This window comes from Alligator mississippiensis, chromosome 5 (assembly GCF_030867095.1).
Source record: "Alligator mississippiensis isolate rAllMis1 chromosome 5, rAllMis1, whole genome shotgun sequence".
Lineage (NCBI taxonomy): Eukaryota > Metazoa > Chordata > Crocodylia > Alligatoridae > Alligator > Alligator mississippiensis.
Window position 1 is genome coordinate 150,850,040 of NC_081828.1, and position 17,344 is coordinate 150,867,383.

A 17,344-nucleotide genomic window follows, 5' to 3' on the forward strand; every position below is an offset into this window, starting at 1 on the left:
ATATAATCATATAAGACTTTTTTCCATTGGAACCCTGGAGGAGAAAAGGTGCTCACTGACAACATAGTTCTGAAACAACATTTTTTATCCTCAAAATTCAATGGTTGGCCCCATGAATTTTTTACCACATATGACTAAACCTTTCTCTGAGTAGTGAATTATTAATTTTCTTCTGATTTTTTGGTGGTGTTCATCACTATAGTATCCAAATATTTCACAAGTCTGAGTGAGTTTACTTTTACAACTTGTGAGTCAGGTGAGCAAGTGGTATTGTCCAGATTGACAGATGGGGAGCCGAGGCACAAAGATTAAGGCCAATAATGCCACTAATTTTGAATGCCCAATTTGACATGTAGTCGGTTGGTTTCTAGAAGAATTTTCCTCATCAATGTCCTTGAGATGAGTGAGATTTTAAGCTTTTAAGGATCTGGAATTTCAAACAGTGACCTTGATTCTAATAGATATTCAGGGCTCTGCTTTCTACTTTAAAGAACAGCATTACACCTCTGATGCTGACAAGTCTTGAAGCTATAGGACTATTCAGTATTTCCTAAGGGCCTTGTTATATCTTACACTGTGAGCCACACAAATGGTGATCAGTGTTAGTGCTAGCTCAAATCTGGAGCAGTCACACTTCAGGCCAGCAGGGGCCTAGAGGACTGAAAGGTTCCCATTCCCCCTAATTCTGGGTTTCCCTGCTGCCCAGATCCCTGCTCACTGCCCCCCACCCCGCTTCTACCTACTTGTACCTGCCTGACTGTCTGCCCAGGGAACCCAGAGAGCAGCACTGGTGGTGGCCCTGGCAGGTAGGATGACCCTTCCCTGCCTGCTCCCCTCTGGGACAGACCACGCGAACAGCCACAAGTACGTGGGGAGAAGGGGGGCCAGTGAGCATAGATCCAGGGTGCTAGGAAGGCTGCAGAGGGGTGGGGGGGTGGGGGTCAGGCCACGGGCAGTGGGCCCAGTCCTGGCCAGTAGGGGGAGAGGGGGTGGGATGTTCACGCTAAAGTGTGGCCTAGCTCCCCCTGCCTGAGGAAGGGTGTTTGTACCCCAAAACTTGTAACAAATAATTTTTCAAACTATTTTAGTTGGTCTAATAAAAGATCTCAGATTTACTCAAAGAACCTTGTTTTTTAATTTCCAATACACTTCTACTGTGTCCAAATTGAAATCTTGATGAAATTCACCAGCCTGATCAACCCCAATTCACAGGGAATCTATTATACAACTGTGGAAAAAATATACCTCAAAATTAAAACAGAGTTTTGCTGCTTGAATCAACTAGCTGCTTAACTTAGTATTATGTTATAAGGCTTAATAACCTGGTTGGTGGCTTGCCTCTTTTCTCTGCTGCACTGTGCATTATACAAATGACTTCAGTAGATAATAAGCTGCAGTGAGAATTAGGTCTGAGGACACTTTTTGTGACTAACTAATACATTCTAATTATTGCAATCCCTGCTGCTTAGACCATACCATATTGATATCTGAAATGGAAAGAAATATTATTGATCAAATGTATATGTAATAAAGTACAATGTAGAGTCCCTTGATTTCTACCAAGCTACCAGGTTTTTGAAAGCTCTACAGCTCCAGAAGAATCAAACTCCAAAGCTCCATTGCCACAATGTTCTATAGAGCAGGAGAACCATTTAAAAGTTAAATACTTAATATTTCCATCATAATCACGTTAACATTATAATTAGATGAATTTTAAGCAATTAATTACAATTAATGATTGTATTTAAAGTAGCATTACTGATGGTGCTTGAATTAATAAGATGTAATTCCTTGACTTACTAGGGTTACAGCTGTGTTTTCAGGCCAGGGAAAAAACCTGAGAATTCACCAGACCAACCTCTCTGTCTCTCTCCCTCTTTTTTATTTTGATAACCTCAGGATGATGTGAAGTCACAGCTTACAGGGAATTCAACATGTACCCCAGTCTCTGAGTGTCAAGTTGTCAATTTTATAAGTTTATAGTGCAGAACTGACAATCAGAGTAATGCAGACTAGGCCTGGAGCAAAGTTAGATGGTGAAAATACTTACCACTAAATCCAGGACGATTAGATAGCCAGAGAAACAATGAGGCGCACAGAGCTCTAATTATGACTTACTTGTCTCCCCTTCTCACCTGCAGAGTGCCGTCTTGGAGTTATATGAAATATGTATTATGATTTAATGTCAGCATTTTTAGTGGGGAGAATGGAGAGGAAAGTAAATGTATGAAAAGCTGCAAAACAATCTCTCCAATAGCACCACTTATACTAGACCAGGTGTATCACACCCTGAAGGTGAAGCATTATCTTTGTATGATGTATTAATTTCTTTGTCCCCGAAATAGTAATAATGAGCATTTTTCTTAAATCAATAATAAAACATTACCAGGAAAAATAAATAAGAATAAAAACAAGGAACAACAGGCAAAACCACCTTCTGATGTTGGTACTACTTTGAAACAGTAGCTGGGTAAAAAAAAACAACAAAAACCCCACAAAACTACTTTCCCGCTTGCAGTGAAAAACAGACCTTAAGACAACTGTTAGTTGATTCACTATAAAACAAAAGAGTTGACATGGGATTTCTTCAGTTCACTATTTTGCTAACATACAACATAACTATACAATCTTAGAAATCTCATTTTTTTGTCCAAACACTTGCATTTTAGGATTAGTGTTTTACTTTAGTTTTCAATTGTTGTTTAAAATTATCTTTAGACCTTGTTCTCAAACCCTCTATCAACTTATTGTATAACATCTATACTTACCCCCAATCAGCATTGTGCAAATGGAAAATATCTTTTCTACATCAGTATTGGCTGAAACATTTCCAAACCCAACACTGGTGAGGCTGCTGAGAGTGAAATACAGGGCAGCTATATAGGCACTTCTGATTGATGGGCCTCCCAATGTATTATTGCCATAGTAAGGAGACTCTAAACGTTTCCCCAATTCATGAAGCCAACCTGAAAAACAAAGAAAAAGAAAAATCCCATTGAGAAGCACCATAATGATGGTAACCACATACACTGTAAAATAGCCAAGACTGATGATGTTATATCCCATACACAATTAGAAGAATATAAAAAACAGAAGTAGACAAACTGGAGAGAACCCAGAGTAAAGCAACAAGAACAATAAGAGGTTCAGAAACCTTGACTTGCAAGACAATATTGAAGGAATTAGGTTTGTTCAGTCTAGAAAGGAGAAGATGTGGGATGGGACTAAGTGGTTTTCTGGTGTCCCTTCTAGCCCTACATTTCTATCAAAATGGAAATTAAACTGAAAATACTAATGGAGTAGTTGGAAAACTATGCCCTTGGAGGATTTAATCTTATTCATATATGCTTATAGTGAAAGCTGGATTTCTGAACTGATATCAAGTGTTTATGAGTTCCATTCCAGAAGTCTATATCGGACAATTCACACAATTCACTTAAGCAGAAAAAAAATAAAAGAGGAAGAAACCTCAAACAACTGTATAACATGGATATAACTTACATTGCATTCTATATATGAATCCTCCACTGCATACTTATTTAGCTACAGTTTGTAAAAACAATTCATATTCTGAGAGGCAAAGCATTACTCATATATTTCTTCTTCAAAGAAGAAATATACATATATATTTCTTCAAAGAAGATATAGACTCAGAGATCCAAACACATCATAGAAACCTGAATCCAGCAATTCTTTTTTCTAATTTTCATTTTTCTGACACACACACATAATTGAGAAACAGCTAAATAATTCTTGCTCTAGCAAAGTAACACAAAGAATATGCATAAACGACTCATGAGCAATGAATAGGAAAATGTAGAAAGTAAGAGCAGAGATAAATATTTTAATGCCAGGTACTAACCTTTTGGTATATTTGCTTATGGTTATGTAGGAAATCTTGTTGATGATGCAGGCAGAAAAAAAGTAGCACAATTTACATGAAATGCCATCTTTTGTTTCAAATGATCAGTGTGGAGTTTCCCGTTTTGGGCTGTATTGTATCTCCAGGAAGCTCAAGTAATTATGTAAAATGTATGCAAGTGTTGACAGGTTGAAAGACAGAAACTTTTATAAATTTGAAACATCATTCACTCCACTTACCTTCTACTCACTCCACATAAATCACAAAACTAAAAACTGGAGAAATTCCCTTTAAACAGAATATTTACACAAACAAGGCAACAAACACTAAACATCAACTCTGATGCTTGTGATGAGATAGTCTCAATATTTCGTTCACCTGGGAGTCATACTGCTATTACTATAACTATTACTATTACTCCAGCCACAATTGCTTTCTCTGTACTTCCCTGTGCTACTCTTGAGTTGTGATGTTACGTACTCCAAAGGGAGTGAGAAAAAGGTAGGAGGAAAAGCTGTGGTCCTGCCTCCTACTCCACATTGCTTAGAAACACAAATCAGATGGAAAGGTGATAGCTTGCTATACTTTCTTAGAGTGGCAGTGCAGAGTGAATTGGCTTTCCTTGACAAGAAAAAGTACCATAACATTTGTATAATTGACTCAAGACTAATGGTTGGTCCCCCTGGCTCTCCCTATGCCAATGGAGTATTAGTGTGGTTTGAGGGTGATCATAGAAGGTAAGTCCCCTCCCTATAAATTGATATTTTCAAGAACTATAAGCATTAAGCAGAGTACAAAGAGAAAACAATAGACAATAATTTTATTAATTCCAATATTTCAACTATGAGATATGGTGTTTGCTCTTAAAATGTCAACACACAGGGGGCATATGAATTCCTGCACAGGGGGTATGTGAGATTTCAGTTATATCCCAGTCTAAGAAACAGCAAATGCTGATGTCTCCTAGAAACATCTGTGTAGTCCTCAAAGGTCAGTGTTGATTTTCCAATGGTAATGACTTCAAGTGTATGTAAAAACAGCAGGCAATATCAACAGGGCTAGGATTGCAGAAACATATCAGAAAAATATTTAAAAATATCTTCTCTCAAAAATAATGATACTTTACACCCACTCACCCTGTTCCTTGCTGAATTTTCTGTAGTCTTTTTTGTTCCTATTCATTCAGATAAAACAGGAAATTCCCAATGTTCAGGCTTTTCTCCCATGGTCAGGATCACAGAAGAGAAATGTCAGATTAAAGTTTGAAACCTGTGAAGTGCAACTGCCTCCCTGCTACTGAATGACCTTTGTTCCTAAATACTTCCATGGAAATTAAGGATCCGCAACATCTTTAAGACTGCGCTCAGGATTTGCAGACATAGTCTGATAGAGCAGTTTTTGTCTGGGTCTAGAATTGACTTGGGTTTGTTAACAGGAATCGTAATCCAAGTTTTCTCAGTGGAAATGTAACAATGCACTACCAGCCTGGTAGAAAGTAATTTATGAAACAGATCTAGCTGAGATTCAGTAAATTAAGAGGAGAACAGTTGCTGTTACAGAATGATCTGGTTCACCTAATTAAATGCTCACAGTCCAAGAAAAAATTTTCAGAACAAATTCAAGGTTATAAATCTAGACATCAAATGCAAAGGTAACAACTATGTTCCCAAAGGATGGGAAATCCTGCCTTTGAAAACAGTAACTTAGAGAAAGGATTTAGGGCTCCGAACAGATAATTGCCTCAACATGAGCACTCAGTGAAATGCTGTGGCAAAAAGTACCAATGTTGAGAGGAGAATATCAACTAGAAGTAGAGAGGCAATCATTTTTCTACATGCAGTACTGGTACAATTGCTACTGTGTCTAGTTGTGGTGTCACCACTTCAAGAGGAATGTGGAAATACTGGGGAGTGCTCAAAGAGCCACAAAAATGGGAGACGGGGAGAGGGAGGCTAATAAACAAAACCTTAAGGGCCTCATCTTATTTAGTTTATAAAAAACCCAGCAAATGACTCACCACATCACCCCATAGAGTTAGTTACACATAACTAAGAGATTTGATGGTTAGGAGCTTTTCAGTTTAGCTGACAATGGCATAACAAGATTAAATAGTAGAAACTGAAGTTTGACAAATCCAACACTGAAGTAACACACAATTTCCTTGGCTGTGAGAATATAATTAAACAGGAGGATGTGGTTGACTCATAGTCTCTTAGAGGCTTTGAAATTAAATTAGACCTCTTTGTAAAAGACATGCTTTAATCCAGGATCAGAGAGAAATTAGGACTTTATGCACAGGGTTGTGTGGCCTGAGAATCTCCCCTGGCCGTAGAATCTGTTAATTTAGGAGTTTCCCTATAGACGTCCCCTTCGTTCCTAGGATGTAACGATATGACTGCCTTCACTATTGCTTGGAGAAGTTGAGAAGGATTCCTCCTTCCTCCAATACATAAGTGGTGAGGTGTATTCTTTTTTTTTTTTATCACCTTCCTTTGAAGCATCAGAAATTGGCTGCAGCAGCAGACAGGAAACTGAATGTGATAGACTGGTGCTCTGAGGTGGTACATATCCTTTATCTCAGATGCTATCTGATGCTTATGGCTTACAGGTGAGAAAGGAATTTTTCTTCAGGTCAGATTGGTAGGGATCTGGGGACTTTCTTCTTCTGCAATATAACTTATTGCATTTGGGCATATCAAACTTGATCAATTCCCTGCCACTGCAACAGCATTTGGCACTGGTGGCACTTCATTCTTTCCTACTTTCTAGCTCTGGTATGCAACAGTTTAATCATCTGAGGACAGAAACGCTTTTGCCTAACTAAAATCACTGGGCTCAATACAGGGATATCTGGGTGAAAGTCAATGGTCAGTGACAAACCAAAGGTCAGAATAGATGATCTGACTGTCCCGTCTCACCTTAAAATCTATGAACTCTATAAAATCTGTGCATCTGGGCATGATATTTGATTGTACCCAGGAAAGATAGGAGAACTTGGTATTCTCTTGTAGGGAAATTTCCCCACACAATCTTCTTACAATCTTAGAACTTGAACATTTATTCAAATACTGGTATTCTAGTTTTCCCAGATTACCCAATATTTCCTCCAAATATTCTTTCCACCATCCAACAAGTCCAAGTTCATAAAATATCTATTAATCTCAGTATCCACTCCTCCAACCAATCATGATCTTTCAACACAAGGTGGTGAAGGAAACATAAATCCTAGGAATCTGTCATAATGAGATCTCCAAGGCATTTTTCTAGGCTCTAGACAGTTTAGCTGGGTATATCTTCTTCTTCAGAAGCAATACTACAATGTGTACATGTGAGAAATATGATTTTATTAATAGCATACTACAAGGAAAATATATTTTTCTTAATGAAAGGTATGAAACAAGTCTTAGAAAATCACATTCATTAAGGTGAAATGTGAAATCACACTCAGGGTGTGATCCTGTACCACTTATTTGCAGGAATGTGGGTTTCAGGATCATCATTTAATAACTGCATAAAGGAGATTTGGTGCATTACATTAATAAGGGATTATGTGGGTTTAAGATATATAAGCAAAGACATGTTATGTTCAGAAAAAAGGAAATGTAAGTTTACTTGCTTTATTACATGAACATTGTAAAATAAGTTCAATTATAAAAGATCTTTTCATTATCCTGCCCCAACAAATAACAGCATTAGTGATTTATATACAAAGTGTTTCGGCCAATAGGGGGTTTTATGCAACCCTAGTTCTTATTATCCATCCTGCAGTTTGTAGGAATTTACCAATGTGCATTAGCTCAAGTTAACAATGTATATGACAGTGATGGAATTAAACACAGACTTGGATAAGTCAGCACTTGCCTCCACTTAGAATAGCTTGCTTTGATTTATATCTCAAGGCCAGGGGTGTCAAACTCCCCTGTAGCCTTGAGTTGGATCTGGCCTGCAGGGCTCCTTGCAGGTTGGATCCCACCCAGGTCATAAGGGCTATTGCAGTGGCCACCACAGTGGTAGCAGCAGTGGTGGTGAAGGGTTCATTGGTGGTGGCAGCAGCAAGGGGTCAGGGGAAATAAGTCAAAGGGTGATGGGCCCTGGATTCTGCAGCAGGCCCACAGGCAATGTTTGACACCCCTGCTCTAGAGAAATATTAAAAAAAAAAAATAGTAACTTTATTTGGTCATTTGTTTAGGTATGAAATACCACAAGTACAGAGAGGAGAAAAAACACGCCCTGAATTCAGACCAGAAGAGATCTCCAAACGTATAGAATTCATTCTCACATACAACAACTTCACCTTCAATAATCAACACTTCCTTCAAATTAAGGGCACAGCTATGGGCACTAAAATGGCCCCACAATATGCTAATCTATTTATGGCCTCGCTGGAATAAACCTTTCTTGGGAACTGTACCATCAAACCCTCACTCTACTTTTGATATATAAACAACATTTTTATGATACAGACAGCCAACTTTGATGCTCTGACAGACTTCCACCAACAATTCAACAACCAACACCCCTCCATCCAACTGTCTCTGGAGTACTCCAATACCAACATCATGTTCTTAGATACAATGGTCACCATCCACAATGGTACAATACAAATCTCCATATACAGAAAACCTACAGACCAGAACACATATCTAACAAAGCAACCAAAACACACTAAAAAAGCTGTCATATACAGCCAAGCCCTCAGATACCACCATATCTACACTGAGAGAAACACATGAGATTTCCAACTTGGAAACCTCAAAGGAGCCACAACAGGGACAGTCCTCCAGAGAAACAGACCACACCTTTGAAAAAGCCGCGCAGACACCATGTGAGCAATTACTCCATTACAAGAAACCCCCCCATGTCTCGTACTTCACTAGTATTGACCTACCATCCCTCCATTAAACCAGTAAGGAAAACCCTTAAACAACTTCACCTGATACTTGAAAAAGACCTGAAACTAAAAGAGATCTTTCTTGATCCACCCGTGCTAGCCTTTAAACAGGGTACAAATCTGGCAAGACTCATCATCAGAAGTAAACTTCCCGCAGCCCAAATCACCACCAATGAATCCAAACCATGCCTAGAAAACAGATGCAAAATGTGTCAATACATCTCCACAACCCCAACAATATCTATACCAGAAAACAAAACCATCACCATCCTTGGATCTTACACCTGCACATCAAAGAACATGATATACTTCATCCAATGCACAAACTGCTCAGATGGTAGGTACATGGGAGAGACAAGCCAGAACCTGCGGTCACAGATGAAATCCAAAGACAGAAACACACATTTGCCTGTAGAGGCACATTTTTCTATGATGAAGTTGAGTTCATGGGCATGTCTTTTGAAGGTGCTTTGTAAATTACCCGTGAGGATAAGGACTGAGAGATCTGACAGAGAGTTGTCATTTTGGGAAAAATGTGAAATTGTGATTTAAACCAGGCCCTACCCATTAGGTGTTTTGAGAAGTGAAGGAAAAGAAATCTTGTTATTCAGCTAAGTTCTACGGAACAGACTATGTAGAAAGGATACCTGTGAGAAAAAAAAAAATCAACGTCTTCTTCCCCACCCAAAACACTGAATTTCCAGCTTTGTATATACTTTGAACCTTAAAACATATATGCAGAATGGCTGCAAGCGACTAGTTTTTGAGGTTCTGCTTTCAGATTCTTCCTATATTATGTTCACTGATTGTAGATGGTATATCAGGCATTTTATAGTATTAGTATGAAAAACTTATACCCCTTCCCCCTATAAATCAACAGAAACTCCTGGTTGCATATGAACCAATATTGTTTTATACTACAGGTAGAACAAGGATCTTGCCCAGAGATTTAATATTGAAGGATCTGGTACAACTTCATGTAATGTTTGGAAACTCAGCATGGCAAGGACTCTGATTATTGCTATATAGAGGATTTGAAGGCAGTGTCTGTAGGGGGTGGGGGAGAGGAGGAAGGGCAGCCTGGTGATCCTATAACTATGAAAAAGAATAATATTTATGAATATTGGCAAATATAACCTGTGAAATACATGCATGGTTCTCAAATTCACAGTAATAAGTTTAGAATGGATTCCTAAACTCACATCAATAAAAAAAACTTATACCAGAGCATAGTACCTATGTACACATCATTACGTCATATATGTATACACTCAACCTGTGTAATGGAATAAATATTGAGCATAAGAACATGTCAAATATATTTTAAAAGTAGCAATTCCCTATTATTACCTCTATAAATATAAATATAATCAAAGACAACATTGTAGGAAAAAAATCTCCTTTCTGAAAATTAGTGAACTCTACAGTCTCTCATTAGTCCCAATTTCTAAATTCTCAGTTACCTGAATGAATTATACCTTCTCTGTTATTTGTGCATTACTGGGGTCATACTGTATTTACTTTTCAATTCCTTCAGCTCAGTTTCCAGCAATCAAACCATAAAATGTTAATTGTCAGAGAGTAAATCCATACCAAACATTACAGGCATCACCTCCAGATAACTGCAGTAAAGGCAGATGAATCAATTCTTTAACTGTTAAATATATGTGAATTTCTCTCTCTCATATAATTCTGTTATGCCATAACGTTATTAAATAAAAATCTACTAAACTGCAATCATTCTTAACAGGTGTAATGCTGCTGAGTGAGGTATGATACCTGAAATAAATGCCTGTACTGTATATTAAAATATAATTCCCAAAAAGCTATTTCATTTTTCCTTTGCTGCATGGACAACATAAGTGTGATTCTGCAAATCTTGAAGGATCAGATAGAATACCTGTCCATTATGGGATTAAAGTACCAAAATATCTGTTAAAAAAAAAACAAAACTTCACAGTTCCTATCACCTGATCTGGTAAAGGCACAATCTTTCTATATGAGTATTGGAAACATGTTCTGCAGTTTATGTCTAGTTCAATGGCATATCTTTGAGGCACCTCTAGACATTAAAAAAATGGTGACACGCATGGCAGGAACTGGGATGCTTGGGGTGTGGTATAAAATTCCTTTGATCCCAGTGATGCTGCTATAGAGCTGCCCCCAGCCGGATCTGCAGCTTTTCCCCAGATCCAGGGCTGAAAATTAGTTGATTCTTGGCCCAGCACTGGGCAGCTCTGGGTCCAGTTCAAGACCCAAGGCTGTTCTGCAGGCTGGTTAGACATCCAGGGACATCCCATATCTGATGCAAGATGTGGGGCTGTTTGAGGCAATTGTTGGCCTCAGCCCTGAGACAAACCTGGGTCACACAGTGCTACATGTTCAATATATAACACTAACAAACCAGCCACAAAGATGCTCCACATGTTTTGTACAACATCTTCATGGCTGGATTGTCATTTTATGGTGCCATAAATTGGCTGCGCATATAGCAACGTTACTATTTTTAGATGATCAACATTTCAATTGCACCATAACTGCAATGTGTGCTAAGGGGTTTAAGATTATAATATTCTCAATTCTGGAATTGAAGCCACAGTTGATAATTGTTGTAAAATGCCAGCTTCATAAGGAAAAGGCACCATATAATTTCCTTAGAGATAAACTATTAGATTTGGCACAGAAAATTCATATCTAAAATTAAGAACCCAGTAAATATTTCCTGTAGATCTGCAGGTATGCTGTTAGCTAATCATTTTTGTTTTTACTGCTTGAAGATAATTCTAATTAGGACCTTTAAAAGGAATTGTGTAGGAGTAGGTACCAAACCAAATGATGCAATTAAAAACATACCAAGGTCATTGGGATCCCAGCTGTGATTGAGCTCTTTTGTTGAAAGCCAATAAAAATGTTTTTGGGAAGAGAATTGATGGAGAAAAAAAAGTAAGCTGTAAATATTTTTAGTGATTGTTAGTTAATGAAAAGCTAGTATGATTGACTAATACCTATTTTAAAAAAATTTCAAGTGGTGTATCTGGTAAACCTGGTAAAAATGAAACTTTATAATTAATTTATACTCCCAGGAAGAAAGAAAAACACACATGCAATGAAGTGGATAAGAGACTGAATGTCAATGTAAATTTAAAGATCATGCCTTTGAAAGCATGTTGAAAATGGCAATTAATATAATGAAGGGGAAGATTTTCAAAGAATCTAAGGGCAGTTAGGCCACAAACTCCCATTCAAATTCAAAGAGAAGTGGGCATCCAGGTCCTTCAGGATACTTTGAAAATCTCAGTCTAATTATACTGATGACAGACGCTGTACAGTACCTGGGAAGCATTCCAATATCAGTGGAAATACAAACAAGCTTTTAGGCACTTGCAGATACTAAAGTTAGCATTTTGAATTATGTGTAAAAGTACTTTACCCTACTTTACATAGTATTAAAACATGATCTCTCCTTATGTTGATGTTTGCAGTCTGAACAGGAGAACCTTGAGAATCTTTCCATACAAGTTTAGCGCAACATAATTCAATCAAAATCTATAGCCTGCTAACAATTCTAGTTGTTATATAATCTCAGGCCTTAAGTCAAACTGTGTGTTCGGGATTGATCACCTACACAATTTTAGCCTGGAGGACAGAGCTACATTTCAAGTGAAAATGAAACAAAAATGGCTAAAAAGCCAAGGCAGAATTGATCCAATCTATGCAGGTTCCTCTAAGCTGTGTAGATTGGACTGTTAGCAAACAGAACTCATGTTCACTGCTCAGTTTGGGGAGTCTGGCAGAAGCCTGCATTGGCTGAGGCCAGAAGACTGAAGGTACTCCCACATACCTCCCGGGGTGCCAGACGTTACTGGAGGCAGCCAAATGCAGCTGAACAACTGTGCCATCCATCCCTGTTTGGCTGTCAGGCACAAGCCTCCTTCTGCTGCCTTCACATCTCTTAGGCAGCTGGCAGCCAGGTGAGGGAGGTGCATGCTCACCCTGCTCAGTTGCATGGGTGTCCCTGGGCTTTGTCAGGGGTGAGAGTGTGGGGATCCACCTCAAGAAAGACAAAGGCAAGGGAGAATGGGGCTCATGAGCTGCTACGGGGAAAGGATGCCAGTGGTTCACTCTGTATTCCCATCCATCAGGGCACAGAGTGTCTCCCTCCTGTCCCAAGGCCCAGGACACTGCACTGCAGTGGCTCTAGGAAGGGCTTGCAGGATGCTCCCCTCAGCAGCCAGTACCAAATTCCTGGATAAAGCTGCTTCTCTGCAGCTGCAAGGGCATAGCTGTCCCTGCCGGCTCTCTGGGAAACAGAGCCCCACATCTGCAGAGGAGTGGGTTCAGTTAGGAATTGGGCACTGGCTGCCAAGGGGGAGAAAGGGGGAAATCCTGTGAGCCCTTCCCAGAACCACTGCAGTATAGAGTCCTAGGGCTCAGGACAGAACAGGGACACTCTGTGCCCCTCTGGTCAGAAATGCAGGGTGTGCCACAGGCACTGCTTCTTCCACCTGCCTCCCCCCCCCCCCCCTTCTATTTTCTTACAGGCATAGATTGGTTTCTGACCACCTAGACCGGAAAAAGTGTTATGTCTGCACTTGGTAAAAGTAAAAAAGTGACTTAAAAACCTGTTTTTGTTTATCATGGACTACTACACTACAACACAGAAGGAAAAAAAAAGACTGCTTCTCAAGAGTCCCCAGTATGCCACTGACCTCCCACATCAAAGGGGCTGAGAGCTTAATAGATCATGATGCAAAGGAAACAGGGCCCATAACTTTGGAAGGTCATGGGGTTACAGTTATTCCTTGTCTATTTGTATTCCCCATCCTCCATCCATGTTCACAGGCTGCCTAAAAAAAATCTGACTCTAAATTAGAGCCAGACCATACTTGGCCTTCCCTTGATGGTGTGGAGAAAAGATGTATCAGGAGTCCTAGCAGGCCCTGGGCTTAGGCAAGCATAGGGATGGCTCCCTCTCTGCTTCCTTTGGTATAGTGGTAGCACATACAGGGCTGGGAGGAAGAAAACCTCATCACTCTTATTCATCAGCCTGCAAAGAGGTTATGTACAGTAAAAGTAAGCCAAACAAAACCATGAAATGGTGTAGTAGTTCTCACATGCTCCCTGGATATGAGGGACCCAAGGAGGTGGGGAAGGTTGAGAAGGGGACTTTGCCTGTCTGAAATACTGAGCTCCACAGGAGCAGTAAAGATTCACCCATGACACACACTATTGAGTCTGAGGTTGTTATTACACCCAGTCTCATGGGAACCCTAATGCTTTAGTTTTGAAGGGCATTTTCATATCAAATCACTAATCTTTGAAAACAAGAGCTATTAAGGAAAACACTAACACCTCTGAAGTGCAATACTGGGACAGACTTATTGTAATTTCTTTTGATGATGTCAGACTTTATAGATTTCATGCATCCAGGCAAATGCAGGCCTCAGAGGTGGAAAAATGGAAACAATATGAATGTGAAGTGAATAAACTTACAACCCTTACTACCTAGGATATGATAGAGCACTAAAGCAGAGCAAAGGAATGGGAGATCTGGCCTAACTTGTCATAAAACAGTTTAAGTGGGTTTGATAATACATGAAGCTAACTAGAGCCACAGATCTTAACACTTAACCTTGCAAAATTCCAATATAAAAAAAAGTCTGGAAATGCTGGGGAACATAAAAACCCCCTCAAAACCAAAAGCAAACACTAGAAAAACAGAAGTCAATTCTAATGATACAAAAATATTACAGTGGTGATACAGAAATCTGTATATGATATCTCTGATGTATGTAGAGCAGACAGGTTGAGATCATCATGGAAAAATAAAAACTAGCTAAAAGAAATTGGATCCTGCACAACTGGAGTGCATTAATGGAAGTAATTACAACCCCTGAAAGCAAAATGCTGGCTCCCATTGTCTGAGCCTTTGATAACAGTTGCTGGTTTAACTCCTACCTACTGTCAGATCTACAGCAAGATCCTGATGAGCTATAGGCACTCACTGAGGTTCAGGTTATCCTTCATAATAGGACTTCTCATAGAGTGGTATAAAGGAAACCTCGACGTTCATTTTTTCAAAAGGGTGAAAACTATAGCAAACTCCCATTGACTTCAGTGGGGCCAGGATTTCACTCTTTATCTTCAGCTCCTTTCCTTATAAAGTGAACCTTGAAAAAATAAAAAGCAGAGGAAACCAGTTTCTAAAATTGAGAGGACCAGACAACTGAGACCCTTATCTGTAATACATGTCTCTTCTTATGCAAACAAACCTAATAATTTTAGCCTCATTTTATATAAGAGTTTTAACATATCTCAATAATTCTCATAGACAATTCATTTCTGAATCTGCTTTATTTGTGTTATATCTGCTTTGAATCAGGGCCATCACAACTTGCCACTTGGTTCCAGATGAGATTGTGGAGAGCATGGCATGGGTTTGTATTATTGCATTATAATATTTTCCATATTATTATTATTATTGTCTATTTTATTTCTTATGCATCCAAAGATTTTGTTTGCTTTCTTGACAATTTTCTCTGAGTTATGTACAATTTCCAGATCTTGTTTCTGAGCTGATACAGAAAATTTGAAACTCAGTCAGGTATGTAAGTACCAAAAATTATTCCCTCTAGTGTGCAGTACTTTGCATTGGTTAATATTAGTTTTCATCTGCCATAATGTTACTCATTTGCTTAGTTTATTTGGGTCTTTCCCAAATTTTTTATAATTTTCCTCATTCTGGTATAAACTAAATAACTGTGTCATCTGCAAATTTCCCCAGCTCATTACTCACACTTTTTTCCCAAATCATTAATACATACATATAGCAACACCAGCCGAGCTATAGCATCTTCATTGTTAACATATGCAATAATGAAAATAGATAATTTGTTTTCTCTGAGTTTTTGATCTCTAACAGTAGTTTGTCATGACTACTGCTTTCTCTTCTAGCAATTTTGAGGATTTTTTTTTTTTTGCTGAAAGACTGAACTTCAGAGTTTATTGTCAATTTTTTGTCAAATATATATTTTAATGGAAAGAATATGAAAGGAAATATTTATTGGAAATTTTCATATGAAATCTTCCTGATCAGCAGTTATTCAGTCATCATTATTTTTGGCAACATTCTCAGTTATTCAGGACTGCCAATCTCAGCTATCAGAAAATCACAAATCAAATCTCTCAGAAAGAAAAAAACCCCCAAATAAACACCACTACAAAACAAATCATCCAATAGGCTTAAAATTGTGAGATCTCCAAAGCAGTGAACTGTAAGTCTATCTTTTCAACTGTTTGATTTCAGCATGCTTGAAAAAGGCTACACAACTATAAGGCCTTAATTTTTTTTTTTGGAGGGGGCCAGAGAAGGGGAAGGTGGACAGGAGTTAAAGCTAAGGTTCTCACATAATTCCATAAGCTACTATTTCCTCTCAGATATAACAATTATGATAAAATTACACAAGTAGGCAATATTATCACTGTCCACACAAGGGGAATTTTACTTATGGTTATGTGAAATTATGGAATTTTACCTGGTTATGTGAATGTTGGTATACTATATCATACTATATTGATAGAGCTAAACCAGTAGAAGTCGGTGGTGCATACTTAGCCCATATCAATGCTGGGGTTGAACAATGAAAATCCAAGTACCTAGGAATACATCTCTTGACCCCAAGTACTCCTCTCAAGCAACTCCTATGGGTTGCAGAGATGGGCTACTACCTCTCCTGTTTGGGTAGGGTGGGCCTAACCCTTCTTCCCTCTCAGTTCTGAGGCAGCTTGAGGACTGTCTTGTAGGATTGAACTGAGATGAAATCAACCCTGTGTGTGCTTCTACACCAGTCTAATGGAGCCCTGCACTCCAGAAAACAAAGGGGCACCATCTACTGATGCTACAAGGTAGGATGGGAGGATTCTCAGAACAGATGGTCTCAGGATTAAAAACTTAAAGAAATTATCAAGCAGTTAACATCTCAGAACTACTGTTTTTGGCTGTCTGCAGACACAGTCAGATGTCATTGCACCACCTAACACTAAAAACATGACCTGGTGTCCTTTTATAGCCATTAAGGCTAGAAATGAATTTTCTCTTTAAATGCATGGAAGTTTTCACATTACTGCAGGAGCTAGGGCCCTGGATATGTGCCTATACTATCTCTTCCTTATCCCTGGACTTTTATGCATATCTTGATAATCTTTAAGCATGTGAACTTTCACAGGATGCACAAGGAAAACTGTGATTTGGGGTCTATACATGAAGCAGAGTCAGCTGGCATTAAATAACAAATAAAACCTATGTGGCAATTCTCTGTTCAGTCACTAGATGATGTAAGACTGATTTGTAAAGGAAGTTAAACTGGAAAAATGTTAGTATCACTGCAACAGACACATCTGTAATGGCTGCAGTTCAATAAAGTAGTCTTAGAATTAATTTACTCCCATCTGTCCTTATTCTGTTAACCTAATTTCCTAGATTCAATAGTGTGTTTAACCAGGGTAATAAGACAATCTTGTAAAGGGAAGATATTGAAGTTTTCTTCAACTATAAAATGACCACATTTTAAGTACAGAAACACCTGTGTTAA

The 17,344-nt window shown here is 38.6% G+C and overlaps 1 protein-coding gene across 1 annotated transcript in view; it reads right to left on the reverse strand.

The window, feature by feature from the left end:
- KCNH8 (potassium voltage-gated channel subfamily H member 8) overlaps window positions 1–17,344 on the reverse strand; it is a 251,936-nt gene that overhangs the window by 67,168 nt on the left and 167,424 nt on the right. The window contains exon 8 of the mRNA XM_059729358.1: window positions 2,769–2,966. Within this exon, the coding sequence (XP_059585341.1) occupies window positions 2,769–2,966 (198 nt within the window). The remainder of the gene's footprint in view (window positions 1–2,768; window positions 2,967–17,344) is intronic.